This window comes from Ylistrum balloti, unplaced genomic scaffold, assembly GCF_031769215.1.
Source record: "Ylistrum balloti isolate Yb309-2 unplaced genomic scaffold, AGI_CSIRO_Ybal_v1 Utg370312, whole genome shotgun sequence".
In the NCBI taxonomy this organism is placed as follows: Eukaryota; Metazoa; Mollusca; class Bivalvia; order Pectinida; family Pectinidae; genus Ylistrum; species Ylistrum balloti.
Window position 1 is genome coordinate 1,667,727 of NW_026782231.1, and position 17,425 is coordinate 1,685,151.

Genomic DNA, 17,425 nt, shown 5'->3' on the forward strand with positions numbered 1-17,425 from the left:
ACAATTGTAATTACTTGGTTTCCTCCTGTGATCGTGTGACTGTCTGAGTGTTAAGTACACGGAAATGTACATATTGATGATGATGCATTCTTATGTTTGGAAGGGTAATCCAGACATCACCAACTCATGGCATATTACAAAGATACTGCACTTCATGTCCTTTTGAAAACAGAAGGAAGACAATTCTAGAAGGTTAATGATGCTTCATCTTTACATTCTATAAGTAACACGGAGACTAATTTGAAATAAGACAATGTTAGACATTATTATAGCACAGACACCTCACAACCAGATGTACATAGTAATCTTACCTGTCTTTGAATGGTTAGAACAAAAGGCACCTTACCTAAAGGTATTGTTGTAGAATCATACATGTACAACTCACTACTAAGAATAAAATTTGTCACATCAATCCACCTGTTATTGACTAGATATACCCTTGTAATATTTTTACATATGCCACTTGTATAACATACTGTGGAACTTTTTTTATTAGCTGCACCTGTCAGAAATAAATAATGATGTTATGATATGGGCAATGATGTCATGACTTTAATCAAATGGCTGCCTGTGTTTGATTTTGTCCTCCACATTTTGATTATAACTTTTAGTTTAGAGTGAGTTGGTTGATAAGTGGGATGCTGCACGTTGGGTGTGGATTACAAAATGTATGCAGGGCATTGAAATAGAATATAAAAATTACTGCAAAAAAGTTTCAATCACAACACCCAAAGTATTTTACAGTGAGTGCGGTATTTATTGGCTGACTAATTTCACATCCGAGGTAATACTAGTCGGCCAATAAATATCCCATTCACTGTGGATATTTTGGGTGTCTTGTGATTGAAACTTGGATTCATTTTCAAAGTTATGAGGTAAAAAGTGTTTTAAATTTGTTTTCATTTCTTGACTGCAAAATTAAAATCTTTGTTTCTTAATATTTCATATGAAATGAAAATTCAAATAAGATCCTGTAGGTATGGTGGCTATATGTATTCGTCAATTGAAATTGAAATAATTTTGTCCTAAAAATCTTGAATTCTTCCTACACAAATAACAATGGATATGTGTGACAAGCTTTAATTGTACATAAATACAGTGACCTTCCAGTGTAGAGGTCATTTCCCTTTAGCTTGATAGGTAAAGTGGTGAATTTGTAAGTTCAAAGGTCACAGGTCTGATCCCAAGGCACATTTCTCACTTTCCAGTTACATATATATCCATGTACCTAGAGTTTTGACCCTTCCCTGCAGTATTGCAGGATCATCAAAACTTCCTGCCCTTTCTCCCATGCTATTGGGGTCAATGTTGTAATATCTTTTTCTAGAGTTACTGCCCTTTCTAGGCATTATAAAAGTGTCTACCAGTTGTCCCTTCATTCATGGACACTGTCCTCTTATGAACCTGGATGTTGTGAGTACATAAAACCACAAAAAAATAAATTTTCCCTGCATTACAACATGCAGCCATGTGGCTATGTTGGCATATTTACCTTGAATTACCTCCCTTCATGTTGGCATCAAAAATGTAATGTTTCTACCGTAAGTTTGTGATCTTTGATGCCAATGTCTCCAGGTCTCTTCCTCACAATACATGTAACATTTTCTTCATTTGTCTCCCCACAATATATGTACCATTGTGTCTATCTAGAGTTATCTCCCATCCCAACAGTGACAATATTGATGATTATTTAAGTAGATAACATTGAGTAATCTCTTTGTTACACTCAATGCTTGGGTGTTTATGTAGACAACTAACATCTGTTTTCTTTTCTGTAACTTAAAGTACTTGTACTTCATTAAGCTCATCAACATGGTCTATATAACATATTGGTGGGTAATATGTACCACTTTAACAATTAATTACATAAGTCCATCATCATCGTCATCTTCATATCTCCGAGATGTAATGTTTTATGCTAAATTAAACACAAATACATAGTTTAGTGTATCCATTAACAGTTCTTTCCAAGAGTTTCCTGATGACAACATTTAGCATGTTTCTTTGATGTATCACCCCTAGGGTGGAATGCCATGATCTCTTGGAATACAATACAAGAACAAGGATTCTAGGCTCTGTCTGGTATTCCTGCCATTGCCACTTTCAGGAGTGACAGGAGGCAAAAGGCAGGCCCTATCAAAGGCAGCCCTGTTGGAAGTTTGGCATTCCGTAATCTACACCACCAAAAAACTTAGTAGATTCCAGCACTGGTGTACATTCACTCATAATCAGATGAAAGGGATATAAAATTCATAAGCCATCTTGGAAGGCTGGAACATGTGATAGAGGTTTGCACCCGTTTTAATTGGTCTGACTTTAGTACCATAACATTCATACAGATCTCGTTATTCCTCGTCACTTGACCAGGAAAATAACCATCAACATTAATGGCTATTGCTGCTGGCTGAGGTTAAGTTTTTGTTTCATGTACAATTCTCCAATTTTATATTGGCTAATTTCATCAGAAATGTAAATCAAGTTAATTGAAAAGACATGCCTATACAACTGTTGGTGATTTACTCCGCAATACTGGCAAACATCAGAGTGAAACACCGCCTCCGAAACCTTCTATCGACACTGTGACTTTTTATCTTACATAGGGAGATTAATGATTTAAAGTTTGTTCTTGGAGAGAAATCAGAAAAAAACCTGTAAAACGTGAAACACTTTAACGCACATCAGTCTATCACTGCTACAAATTGCTATCAAATTGGAGACGTTCAGTCATAGCTGGTGTGCCATTAGTGCTTAAAAACTTTCCTACTAGATTATAAGGGCTTAAAACATGCAAACAATTCAACCTGCAGGATAGACAATACATTTCCTGGAAATGTCATTTGGCAGTTCAATACATACAACTCCTTTTCTTTTTTTTTCTTATTTCGGTAGAGCATTTAAACTTCTTCATATAGACCTGATAGCTTAACAGAAATGTCATGTACACAGAGCTGTAAGACAAAACTGTCTATGTGAAGAGAACAGATGGAAATGTCTGTTTATAGAGAACAGACAGAAATGTATGTGTATAGAGAACAGACAGAAATATCTGTGTATAGAAAACAGACAGAAATGTCTATGTATAGAGAACTGATAGAAATGTCTATGTATAGAGAACAGATGGAAATGTCTGTTTATAGAGAACAGATGGAAATGTCTGTGTATAGAGAACAGATGGAGATGTCTATTTATAGAGAACAGATGGAAATGTCTGTGTATAGAGAACATATGGAAATGTCTGTTTATAGAGAACAGATGGAAATGTCTGTGTATTGATAACAGATGGAAATGTCTGTTTATAGAGAACAGACAGAAATATCTGTGAATAGAGAACAGACAGAAATGTCTATGTATAGAGAACTGATAGAAATGTCTATGTATAGAGAACAGATGGAAATGTCTGTGTATAGAGAACAGACAGAAATGTCTATTATAGAGAACTGATAGAAATGTCTGTGTATAGAGAACAGATGGAAATGTCTGTGTATAGAGAACAGACAGAAATGTATGTGTATAGAGGACAGACAGAAATGTCTGTTTATAGAGAACAGACCAAAATATCTGTGTATAGAGAACAGATGGAGATGTCTGTGTATAGAGAACAGATAGAAATGTCTGTGTATAGAGAACAGACAGAAATGTCTATGTATAGAGAACAGACAGAAATGTATGTGTATAGAGGACAGACAGAAATGTCTGTGTATAGAGAACAGACAGAAATGTCTATGTATAGAGAACTGATAGAAATGTCTATGTATAGAGAACAGACAGAAATGTATGTGTATAGAGAACAGACAGAAATGTCTATGTATAGAGAAGTGATAGAAATGTCTATGTATAGAGAACAGACAGAAATGTATGTGTATAGAGGACAGACAGAAATGTCTGTTTATAGAGAACTGATAGAAATGTCTGTTTATAGAGAACAGATGGAAATGTCTGTGTATAGAGAACAGATGGAGATGTCTGTTTATAGAGAACAGATGAAAATGTCTGTGTATAGAGAACAGACAGAAATGTCTATGTATAGAGAACTGATAGAAATGTCTGTTTATAGAGAACAGATGGAAATGTCTGTGTATAGAGAACAGATGGAGATGTCTGTTTATAGAGAACAGATGGAAATGTCTGTGTATAGAGAACATATGGAAATGTCTGTTTATAGAGAACAGACAGAAATATCTGTGTATAGAAAACAGACAGAAATGTCTATGTATAGAGAACTGATAGAAATGTCTATGTATAGAGAACAGATGGAAATGTCTGTTTATAGAGAACAGATGGAAATGTCTGTGTATAGAGAACAGATGGAGAAGTCTGTTTATAGAGAACAGATGGAAATGTCTGTGTATAGAGAACATATGGAAATGTCTGTTTATAGAGGACAGACAGAAATATCTGTGTATAGAGAACTGATAGAAATGTCTGTGTATAGAGAACAGACAGAAATGTATGTGTATAGAGAACAGACAGAAATGTCTATGTATAGAGAACTGATAGAAATGTCTGTGTATAGAGAACAGACAGAAATGTCTATGTATAGAGAACAGACAGAAATGTATGTGTATAGAGGACAGACAGAAATGTCTATGTATAGAGAACTGATAGAAATGTCTGTGTATAGAGAACAGACAGAAATGTATGTGTATAGAGGACAGACAGAAATGTCTGTTTATAGAGAACAGATGGAAATGTCTGTGTATAGAGAACAGATGGAGATGTCTGTTTATAGAGAACAGATGGAAATGTCTGTGTATAGAGAACATATGGAAATGTCTGTTTATAGAGAACAGACAGAAATATCTGTGTATAGAAAACAGACAGAAATGTCTATGTATAGAGAACTGATAGAAATGTCTATGTATAGAGAACAGACAGAAATGTATGTGTATAGAGAACAGACAGAAATGTCTATGTATAGAGAACTGATGGAGATGTCTGTGTATAGAGAACAGATTGAAATGTCTATGTATAGAGAACTGATGGAGATGTCTGTGTATAGAGAACAGATTGAAATGTCTATGTATATAGAACAGATGGAGATGTCTGTGTATAGAGAACAGATTGAAATGTCTTTTGAACAGAAAACAGGCAGAATGTCAGAGAATATAGAAGACAAATTCAGGTTTTGAAATTTAACATCACAGACATTGAGAAGTGCTAACAGATGAAAGAATCTAATTTGTCTACTGTATTATATTTACAACATAATTTCCACGTTATCTGTATAATAACAACCATAACATAACATTTTCTCAATACAAATCAGTAACCTAGCTTAGTGTTCCTATTGTGCCTATTATGGAAGTCATAACTTCATACCATCATATTTATTGATAATATTGAGATCAATGAGAATATGGCTTGTTAAAATTTTGCATTTGTCATGTAAAATACTATTTTCAATAATGCTTGCAAAAGAATGTTATGTTACAAACAGAATCTTACATTTGTTATCATTTAATATGAGAAATAGAATCATACATTCGTTTTCATTTTATATGAGGAAGACAAATTTTCATTAGTTTTCGTTTCATATGAGCAATAGAATCTTACATTTGTTTTCATTTGATATGAGAAATAGAATCTTTAATTTGTTTTCATTTTATATGAGGAAGACAAGTTTTCATCAGTTTTCATTTGATATGATCAATAGAATCTTACATTTTTTTTCATTTGATATGAGAAACAGAATCTTACATTAGTTTTTATTTCATACAGTAAGAAAACTCTTGCATTTTCATTTTATATGAGCCAGAAACTAAGTAAAATAAAATAATCTAAGACTTGTTTCATGAGTCACATCGAAATTCATGTAAAAGGTTCCACATATCATTATATTACTTTATTCTGTTACAGACTGGTGAACCTGACTATTGTGGAAAGACCAATGACAGCAGACGCTATGGTCCTATCCAGGGTCGGAACCCAATCTTCCAAAGGCCAATAATTAAGTTTAATAACACTGTCCTTACCTCAGTGGCTGTCACCACCAAAAACAACAATGTTCTTCTCTTTCTTGGGACCAAAGATGGTACACTCAAAAAGGTGAGAGCTTATTGATACGTGGAGTTCTCTAGTTGTCATTTTTACATTCTTGTTCTTGGTTTAGGGACAAGGTTTATTTTGGTGAGTGAATTCATCAAACTTATATTGGAGCAGGATCATTGGTTACTGTCAGAAATTTTTAGGTCACCTGATACAAAGTCACAAAGGACCAATTTTAATTGCCTTTTGTCAGATGCTGGTCATCCTTTAAACATCATACATCTGTAAACAATCAGCACGTTTCCTTCTTCTCAAAAACTTCTTCTTACCCAATTTAAAGAAATTTCACAGAAATATTCAATAGCCAAAGGTGAACCTAAATTCTGAAGTCCTTGATCTATAGGGGCCAGTGGTAGGGCCAAAAGGCTGAAATTTAAACAACCTTTCCAAGACTCTGATATGGAAAAAAACAAGTAATCCTCATATGAATTTTATGAAACCAGGATTAATAATTTCCCATGAGAAGGGATTAAATTTACAAGAGCTGACAGTAAACATTCGATCACTTTGAACAAAATTAATTAAGTATTGTTGAACCTGTTCAAATTATACAAATTTATACTCCTGAAAATAAAGTTCGAACTCTCATGATCGAAATTGTCCAAAATCATGACCAAGTGTCTGAAAGTGTCCTAGCACGGCAGGGAATTACCAGTCGAAAATGTCAATTATTGTCTTTTGAAACACTCACTGTACTGTAATACATGCTAATCAGCTGTTAAGAAATCACATGTTTCTTTCTGATCTTCATAACTTTGGATACCATGATGAAGAAACCAGCCTTAAAAAGCACAATTCTGCTTGTGTTTTGGCAGAAATTAGTGTAGACATATTGGTATGTGGAGTGTAGATTGAAATGACTACGCATTTATGTTTGTTACAATTTGTGTCAGCTGGCGTGTGCACGATGTTACGCAAGATATGAAATAAATCACATTACAAATTAATGCTAATTAAGCAACATATATGTTTATAATCTGATGCTGTCAATTGCTTACGATGGTCATTTACAGCCTGCTGCCCACAGTGGTTAATGTCGATGTGAATAGTGACCACATGGAGAGATAATTGCAACACCAATGCTTTTATGAATCAAATATGTTGGAACAATTCAAATTGAAAGTGAAACAAAACAGAAAGGATTTAAGCTATCACTAGACAGCAACAACTGGTTTTATTGAAAAAATCACATGTTCATATTACCCGCATAATCAAACTGACCAGAGGTTTACCTACTGTATATAGGTTTTGAGGAAATTTTGGTTAATTTCCATTGGAAATAGCTTAAACTAGAATAAAATTATAAGTTTAGAATGACAGGTTGATGGTATGTACAAATTAAACCAGTTGATCCTGGATGATGCTGAGAGGCTGATGGGCAGGGCTGAAAGTGTAGAATACCCACTATGGTCACACAACTGTTACTGTTACTATATACTTATATATATCTACTTCTGTAATGTTTACCCTGTACAGACAATAACCCACTTCTGAGACTATTACCCTGTACAGATAATAATAACCTATTTCAGTAACTGTTACCCTGTACAGACAATAACCTACTTCTGTAACTGTTACCCTGTACAGACAATAACCCACTTCTGAGACTATTACCCTGTACAGATAATAACCTATTTCAGTAACTGTTACCCTGTACAGACAATAACCTACTTCTGTAACTGTTACCCTGTACAGACAATAACCCACTTCTGTAATTGTTATCCTGTACAGACAATAACCTACTTCTGTAACTGTTACCCTGTACAGACAATAACCCACTTCTGTAACTGTTATCCTGTACAGACAATAACCCACTTCTGTAACTGTTATCCTGTACAGACATTAACCCACTTCTGTAACTGTTACCCTGTACAGACAATAACCTACTTCTGTAACTGTTACCCTGTACAGACAATAACCCACTTCTGTAACTGTTACCCTGTACAGCAATAACCCACTTCTGTAACTGTTACCCTGTACAGACAATAACCCACTTCTGTAACTGTTATCCTGTACAGACATTAACCCACTTCTGTAACTGTTACCCTGTACAGACAATAACCCACTTCTGTAACTGTTATCCTGTACAGACAATAACCCACTTCTGTAACTGTTATCCTGTACAGACATTAACCCACTTCTGTAACTGTTACCCTGTACAGACAATAACCCACTTCTGTAACTGTTACCCTGTACAGACAATAACCCACTTCTGTAATTGTTATCCTGTACAGACAATAACCTACTTCTGTAACTGTTACCCTGTACAGACAATAACCCACTTCTGTAACTGTTACCCTGTACAGCAATAACCCACTTCTGTAACTGTTACCCTGTACAGACAATAACCCACTTCTGTAACTGTTATCCTGTACAGATAATAACCTATTTCAGTAACTGTTACCCTGTACAGACAATAACCTACTTCTGTAACTGTTACCCTGTACAGACAATAACCCACTTCTGAGACTATTACCCTGTACAGATAATAACCTATTTCAGTAACTGTTACCCTGTACAGACAATAACCTACTTCTGTAACTGTTACCCTGTACAGACAATAACCCACTTCTGTAATTGTTATCCTGTACAGACAATAACCTACTTCTGTAACTGTTACCCTGTACAGACAATAACCCACTTCTGTAACTGTTATCCTGTACAGACAATAACCCACTTCTGTAACTGTTATCCTGTACAGACATTAACCCACTTCTGTAACTGTTACCCTGTACAGACAATAACCTACTTCTGTAACTGTTACCCTGTACAGACAATAACCCACTTCTGTAACTGTTACCCTGTACAGCAATAACCCACTTCTGTAACTGTTACCCTGTACAGACAATAACCCACTTCTGTAACTGTTATCCTGTACAGACATTAACCCACTTCTGTAACTGTTACCCTGTACAGACAATAACCCACTTCTGTAACTGTTATCCTGTACAGACAATAACCCACTTCTGTAACTGTTATCCTGTACAGACATTAACCCACTTCTGTAACTGTTACCCTGTACAGACAATAACCCACTTCTGTAACTGTTACCCTGTACAGACAATAACCCACTTCTGTAATTGTTATCCTGTACAGACAATAACCTACTTCTGTAACTGTTACCCTGTACAGACAATAACCCACTTCTGTAACTGTTACCCTGTACAGCAATAACCCACTTCTGTAACTGTTACCCTGTACAGACAATAACCCACTTCTGTAACTGTTATCCTGTACAGACATTAACCCACTTCTGTAACTGTTACCCTGTACAGACAATAACCCACTTCTGTAACTGTTACCCTGTACAGACAATAACCCACATCTGTAACTGTTATCCTGTACAGACATTAACCCACTTCTGTAACTGTTACCCTGTACAGGCAATAACACACTTCTGTAATGGTTACCCTGTACAGACATTAACCCACTTCTGTAACTGTTACCCTGTACAGACAATAACACACTTCTGTAATGGTTACCCTGTACAGACAATAACACACTTCTGTAATGTTTACCCTGTACAGACAATAACCTACTTCTGTAACTATTACCCTGTACAGCAATAACACACTTCTGTAATGGTTACCCTGTACAGACAATAACACACTTCTGTAATGTTTACCCTGTACAGACAATAACCTACTTCTGTAACTGTTACCCTGTACAGCAATAACCCACTTCTGTAACTGTTACCCTGTACAGACAATAACCCACTTCTGTAACTGTTATCCTGTACAGACATTAACCCACTTCTGTAACTGTTACCCTGTACAGACAATAACCCACTTCTGTAACTGTTACCCTGTACAGACAATAACCCACATCTGTAACTGTTATCCTGTACAGACATTAACCCACTTCTGTAACTGTTACCCTGTACAGACAATAACACACTTCTGTAATGGTTACCCTGTACAGACATTAACCCACTTCTGTAACTGTTACCCTGTACAGACAATAACACACTTCTGTAATGGTTACCCTGTACAGACAATAACACACTTCTGTAATGTTTACCCTGTACAGACAATAACCTACTTCTGTAACTATTACCCTGTACAGCAATAACACACTTCTGTAATGGTTACCCTGTACAGACAATAACACACTTCTGTAATGTTTACCCTGTACAGACAATAACCTACTTCTGTAACTGTTACCCTGTACAGACAATAACCCACTTCTGTAACTGTTATCCTGTACAGACAATAACCCACTTCTGTAACTGTTACCCTGTACAGACAATAACCCACTTCTGTAACTGTTACCCTGTACAGACAATAACCCACTTCTGTAACTGTTATCCTGTACAGACATTAACCCACTTCTGTAACTGTTACCCTGTACAGACAATAACCCACTTCTGTAACTTTTACTATCCAGGTGATCCAGTCTCCAGGAAATATTGTGTCAGTGGTCCAGGATTTGGAAATTGAGGTCGGTCAAGCAATCAAAAATGAGATGCACTTCAACAAAGACTTCAGCATGTTGTATGTCATCACAGACCACAAGGTAAGTAAGTTAAAAAAAAAAAACAGATCAATCAAACAAGTTCAAAGGTCACAATGTTCACAAGCTCATGAGGTCTAACTACTGATCAAAAGGTCTGGAGGTCATAACACAGATCATAATGTCACAATGCAGACCATAAGGTCAAGAGTTAATAATACTGACCACAATAATGGTCACAAGGTGAGGAGGTCACAGTACTGATCACAAGGTGAGGAGATCACAATTATGGTCACAAAGTGAGGTCACAATAATGGTCACAAAGTGAGAAGGTCACAATAATGGTCACAAGGTGAGGAGATCACAATTATGGTCACAAAGTGAGAAGGTCACAATAATGGTCACAAGGTGAGGAGGTCACAATACTGATCACAAGGTGAGGAGGTCACAATTATGGTGACCAGGTGAGAAGTTTATAATACTGATCACAAGGTGAGGAGGTCACAATACTGATCACAAGATCAGGAGATAACAATAATGGTCACCAGGTTCAGGAAGTCACAATGCTAATCAAGAAGTCAGACTTGTGGAGGACTGGAGGCAGTAACTGTTGTGGAGTTGATAATTTTTTTGGTCATTATTTTGCCATTTTATCAGTTTTTCTAATTGATGTTGTGATGGGATAAATTCGCATGTGAATAGAAAAAGCATTACGACTGAGAAAAAATTAGAGAAAGTTGCTCTCCTTGATACAAATAGATGCTGTATGTGATGCTGTGTGATTAAGACGTCTCTCTCTTGGCTATGTTTAGATGTCTTTTTCTCAGCTATAAGATATGGTATACCTATGTTTCTAGGAATGTCTGATGACAGCAGTGTACATTAATCCTACAGTCGCAGCCAATGTGACGTGTAAAGGGAATAGATATCTAGATCCTTAAATATCACCAATGGCTTTCTATTCCTGAAAAAAAAATGACTGGTGGTAAAAAATATTGCAGGAAATAACAAGTCTGAACATTTGGAAACCAGTACTTGTCAGTCATCATCAGGCAATCTGCATCTTTATTTTCACTGCCTCTGTTTTGATTACAAACTGCAGCAGGAAGAATACCCTCTGATGTCGTCTACACAACAAATCTAGTGCTTTGTTTTTAGACTTTTTTTAACAAGTAACATTACACAGACAATTTCTTTCATTTCGGCCATTAAGTGCCATTCTCTTTGGTGCTCATGGATACCATTTTTTATTCACTGAAGTTAAATATTGGAAGAAGAAACACCACAGGTTGTCTTGTAGTTGAATGATTGCTTCTAATAGAAGGAAACTACAACTTCTACCCTTTATTTCTGAACACAATAAGGTATTGGTGTTGGTTTTAGAGGAATGTATGACAGACAAGTTGTACACAGTTGCTGAAGACATCTGTGATAGTCACTAGGGACAAGTTTTACACAGTTGCTGAAGATATCTGTGGTAGTCACTAGGGACAAGTTTTACATAGTTGCTGAAGACATAGTCACTAGGGACAAGTTTTACACAGTTGCTGAAGCCATCTGTGGTAGTCACTAGGGACAAGTTTTACACAGTTGCTGAAGACATCTGTGGTAGTCACTAGGGACAAGTTTTACACAGTTGCTGAAGACATCTGTGGTAGTCACTAGGGACAAGTTTTACACTGTTGCTGAAGACATCTGTGGTAGTCACTAGGGACAAGTTTTACACTGTTGCTGAAGACATCTGTGGTAGTCACTAGGGACAAGTTTTACACTGTTGCTGAAGACATCTGTGGTAGTCACTAGGGACAAGTTTTACACTGTTGCTGAAGACATCTGTGGTAGTCACTAGGGACAAGTTTTACACAGTTGCTGAAGACATAGTCACTAGGGACAAGTTTTACACATTTGCTGAAGCCATCTGTGGTAGTCACTAGGGACAAGTTTTACACAGTTGCTAAAGACATCTGTGGTAGTCACTAGGGACAAGTTTTACACAGTTGCTGAAGACATCTGTGGTAGTCACTAGGGACAAGTTTTACATAGTTGCTGAAGACATCTGTGGTAGTCACTAGGGACAAGTTTTACACTGTTGCTGAAGACATCTGTGGTAGTCACTAGGGACAAGTTTTACACTGTTGCTGAAGACATCTGTGGTAGTCACTAGGGACAAGTTTTACACTGTTGCTGAAGACATCTGTGGTAGTCACTAGGGACAAGTTTTACACTGTTGCTGAAGACATCTGTGGTAGTCACTAGGGACAAGTTTTACACTGTTGCTGAAGACATCTGTGGTAGTCACTAGGGACAAGTTTTACACAGTTGCTGAAGACATAGTCACTAGGGACAAGTTTTACACTGTTGCTGAAGCCATCTGTGGTAGTCACTAGGGACAAGTTTTACACAGTTGCTAAAGACATCTGTGGTAGTCACTAGGGACAAGTTTTACACAGTTGCTGAAGACATCTGTGATAGTCACTAGGGACAAGTTTTACACAGTTGCTGAAGATATCTGTGGTAGTCACTAGGGACAAGTTTTACATAGTTGCTGAAGACATCTGTGGTAGTCACTAGGGACAAGTTTTACACAGTTGCTGAAGACATCTGTGGTAGTCACTAGGGACAAGTTTTACACTGTTGCTGAAGACATCTGTGGTAGTCACTAGGGACAAGTTTTACACAGTTGCTGAAGACATCTGTGGTAGTCACTAGGGACAAGTTTTACACTGTTGCTGAAGACATCTGTGGTAGTCACTAGGGACAAGTTTTACACTGTTGCTGAAGACATCTGTGGTAGTCACTAGGGACAAGTTTTACACAGTTGCTGAAGACATAGTCACTAGGGAAAAGTTTTACACAGTTGCTGGAGACATCTGTGATAGTCACTAGGGACAAGTTTTACACTGTTGCTGAAGACATCTGTGGTAGTCACTAGGGACAAGTTTTACACAGTTGCTGAAGACATAGTCACTAGGGAAAAGTTTTACACAGTTGCTGGAGACATCTGTGATAGTCACTAGGGACAAGTTTTACACAGTTGCTGAAGACATAGTCACTAGGGACAAGTTTTATATAAGTTGAATTACCAAGTATATGACTGAATTATAAAGAAAAAAACATTGTTAAGAATAAGACTTATTTTGTTTTCTTGTTATCTGAGATAAATTGTGACCCTGAAGATATTACTGATAGGGAGACAGACTACATTCCAGTCCATTATATACTGTTGTGGAGACATGATGGACCATTATGTGCTGTTGTTTTGTGCGCATTTTACAATTTTTTTATCTTACAAACCAAAAGAAAATGGAAATGTAGTTTTGTCTGTAGAGTAAGATTTGTTTGTGCAGTCTGTCAGTATAATGTGTAAGATCAATAATTTATTGTCAGGAACACGGTGCTAACAATATGTTTTTGTCCTACCCGCCTTTTGACAGAGCATTACATTAACCATTTCCTGTTCCTGTTCATACAAGAGAAGATGATGCATCAATGTTGTACTCCCGCATATAAATTAGAAACCTTCCTGATACATTGTTTCTTGATGTGTTTTTTCTACAATGGCTGTTTCAAACATTATGTTACAAACATGGGCTTTTTTTCTGAACTCTTTTGATCTTTAACTAACATTATATTTATCCCGGCACTACAATGTGACTTGTTTTGATTTACCGGATAGAGAGTCATCTCCCTTCCCACTTTCCTTTTGTATATATCTGATAACATTCTATTTCGTTATTGATCGTTTAATCAGGAAAAACAAAAAAAATGGATTCACTTTATCACTCCACAAGTCACCTTATGTACCAATCAGTGCTCAGATGTGCCTCTTCCCAGATCATTTAAGTTTATAATCAGAGGTTAAGTATAAAAAGAAATACAATTTTATCCACAAAGAAATAATTAAAGCATTTGTAGGCATTTCACATGTGTATCTTACTATAACATGTTGTATTGCTATGCAGTATCATACAACTTAGAACTAGTCAGGACAATACTTTGATCTAGGTCAAGGTCACATTAAGCAATTTCCAGATTTTGTAAAAGTTTCTGTAATGACTTGTCAACTTGATATTTCAGCTCGTGCTGGTGGATCTCCGACATTGTGAAGAGAAAGCTACTTGTGAAGACTGTACTGGTCCACCCGACCCTGTGTGTGGCTGGTGTGTTATGGAGAACAGGTATGATAAATGCTATGTGTCACTATCCTAGTTCACCTGACCCTGTGTGTGGCTGGTGTGTTATGGAGAACAGGTATGATAAGAACTTTGTGTCACTATCCTAGTTCACCTGACCCTGTGTGTGGCTAGTGTGTTATGGAGAACAGTTATGATAAGAACTTTGTGTCACTATCCTAGTTCACCTGACCCTGTGTGTGGCTAGTGTGTTATGGAGAACAGGTATGATAAGTACTTTGTGTCACTATCCTAGTTCACCTGACCCTGTGTGTGGCTAGTGTGTTATGGAGAACAGTTATGATAAGAACTTTGTGTCACTATCCTAGTTCACCTGACCCTGTGTGTGGCTAGTGTGTTATGGAGAACAGTTATGATAAGTACTTTGTGTCACTATCCTAGTTCACCTGACCCTGTGTGTGGCTAGTGTGTTATGGAGAACAGGTATGATAAGTACTTTGTGTCACTATCCTAGTTCACCTGACCCTGTGTGTGGCTAGTGTGTTATGGAGAACAGTTATGATAAGAACTTTGTGTCACTATCCTAGTTCACCTGACCCTGTGTGTGGCTAGTGTGTTATGGAGAACAGTTATGATAAGTACTTTGTGTCACTATCCTAGTTCACCTGACCCTGTGTGTGGCTAGTGTGTTATGGAGAACAGTTATGATAAGAACTTTGTGTCACTATCCTAGTTCACCTGACCCTGTGTGTGGCTAGTGTGTTATGGCGAAACAGGTATGATAAGAACTTTGTGTCACTATCCTAGTTCACCTGACCCTGTGTGTGGCATGTGTGTTATGGAGAACAGGTATGATAAGTACTTTGTGTCACTATCCTAGTTCACCTGACCCTGTGTGTGGCTGATATGTTATGGAGAACAGGTATGATAAGAACTTTGTGTCACTATCCTAGTTCACCTGACCCTGTGTGTGGCATGTGTGTTATGGAGAACAGGTATGATATGTACTATGTGTCACTATCCTAGTTCACCTGACATTGAGTATAGGTAGGTATATGTTCAACACGATACTGTCTTTGCTCATAAGACCCAACATGTTTTGATAGAAAAAAGTACATTGATGTACAAAGGAACTTTTCTACAGTGACCATGCATCTGACATTAACGTTTGGCCAGTTAAGGGAGGGTTTGATTCATGAAGGAAGTTGATTGGTTCAGACCCCATGTTATTGTTCCAACTCCTTCAGTACATCACATTAACAATTCTGTTCACATTGAACATTTACACTGCACATACCAAACTGAATACAGAAAGAAAAAAACCAAAGGTATTTATGTACTGGCTGGCGGCACTTACTTACATTACATATCCGGCTACCCAGCTTATATATGTAGGAAAGTGCTTACGACCAATGAATATTTAATGAACTGGTGTTTTCATTGGTTAGTTCAACAAAATTATCTTTCAAAACAACAGTCCTTTATCTTTTCCTTTTTGTAGGTGTTTCAATAGCATATTTCATGACTCACAAATAAGATATGGAGCTTTGGCTTTCTGGCCCTGCATTAGTACATATTTTCACTTTGTGTAGTAGCCCTTACTGACTTTGATGAAAAGATAAATTGGTTCGATATGGTTTCATCCTGTTATTGGTGATAATGAAATGTTACTAACAATCCTCTTGATTGGGTGCGTACAAAGCCAACCCACAACATGACATGCCTGAGGAACAAAGCTTTATTGGTCACCACAGGTGTTGCTTTTACATGCCGCTAATCCAAACTTCGGTTTTGATCCCTTAGATATGGCTGGTTTGCAGAAATGATTTTCAGTATATTTTGATAATTTCCAGGCAAGAAATAAGATCAGTATTCAGAATTGAGAGGGATCAGTATTTGGAAGTTACTACTACAATAAAGAGAATATCATTCCATAACTTGCCATTTTGTTTGGATTTACGACATGATTGGTTGAAAGAAAGATGAAACTGTGCTGTTTTTCTATTCTGGTCCCCATAACCAGTATTACTGGTTAAGTATGATGATAATGGTCTCTATTAAACAGGGAGTATGATGTGTATGTTCCTTCTGTCTGTATGTCTGTTATTCTTCTGTTCATCTGTCACACTTCCTTGTCACCTCTCTTGGAGTTGTATCTATGAATGAATTTAATCATCACAAAGTTCGATCTTCCAGATCGTTTGAATTACTCATCATTCATTGTGTGTTTACATTAGTAAATAATTCATTCTTGAAGTTTTGTTTCTTTTCATGCTCCTGAAATACAGAGGTTAGGTTAATAGGAAACTAGATTGTGGGTGACTGGAGTCAATTCAACGATTTTAAGTTTTATTCTGTAGAGTGTTCAGGAATTGAAAGAAAGCATTAAAAACAATGCAGTGTAAATCCAGACTAGACTGGAGATAGTAAAATATTCATATGTTGCAGAGTGGGTGGTGTTATCTTTTATTCCCCTTTGCTTTAAAAGACATTAAAATGCCTTTGAATTTTGAAGATGTGAAGATGTTAACGCCTCACTGTATTGAAGGGAAACAACTGCTGTAAACCACAGCTGTTGGCTGGGCTCAGAATGGACTCCCTGAGGTATACCAGTATGTGGTTCACACAAATACCGTCTGCACATCTGATTTTAACTCTGGATATGAAATTTCGCTTCCAACTTTTTCAAACCAATATCAGTCAATTTTAATAAAACAGTTCAGGTTCTATTAAAAATTATTTCACTCATTCATATGGACTTCAAAACCCATTTGCATTAAACCATGGTCACCTAT

At 36.8% G+C, this 17,425-nt stretch overlaps 1 protein-coding gene across 1 annotated transcript in view; it reads left to right on the plus strand.

The window, feature by feature from the left end:
- Nucleotides 1–5,298: 5,298 nt before the first annotated feature.
- The window catches only part of LOC132553245 (hepatocyte growth factor receptor-like), a 46,034-nt gene continuing 33,907 nt past the window's right edge, over nt 5,299–17,425 (plus strand). The window contains exons 1-4 of the mRNA XM_060217474.1: nt 5,299–5,304; nt 5,857–6,045; nt 10,432–10,560; nt 14,575–14,675. Coding sequence (XP_060073457.1) covers nt 5,299–5,304; nt 5,857–6,045; nt 10,432–10,560; nt 14,575–14,675 — 425 coding nt within the window. The remainder of the gene's footprint in view (nt 5,305–5,856; nt 6,046–10,431; nt 10,561–14,574; nt 14,676–17,425) is intronic.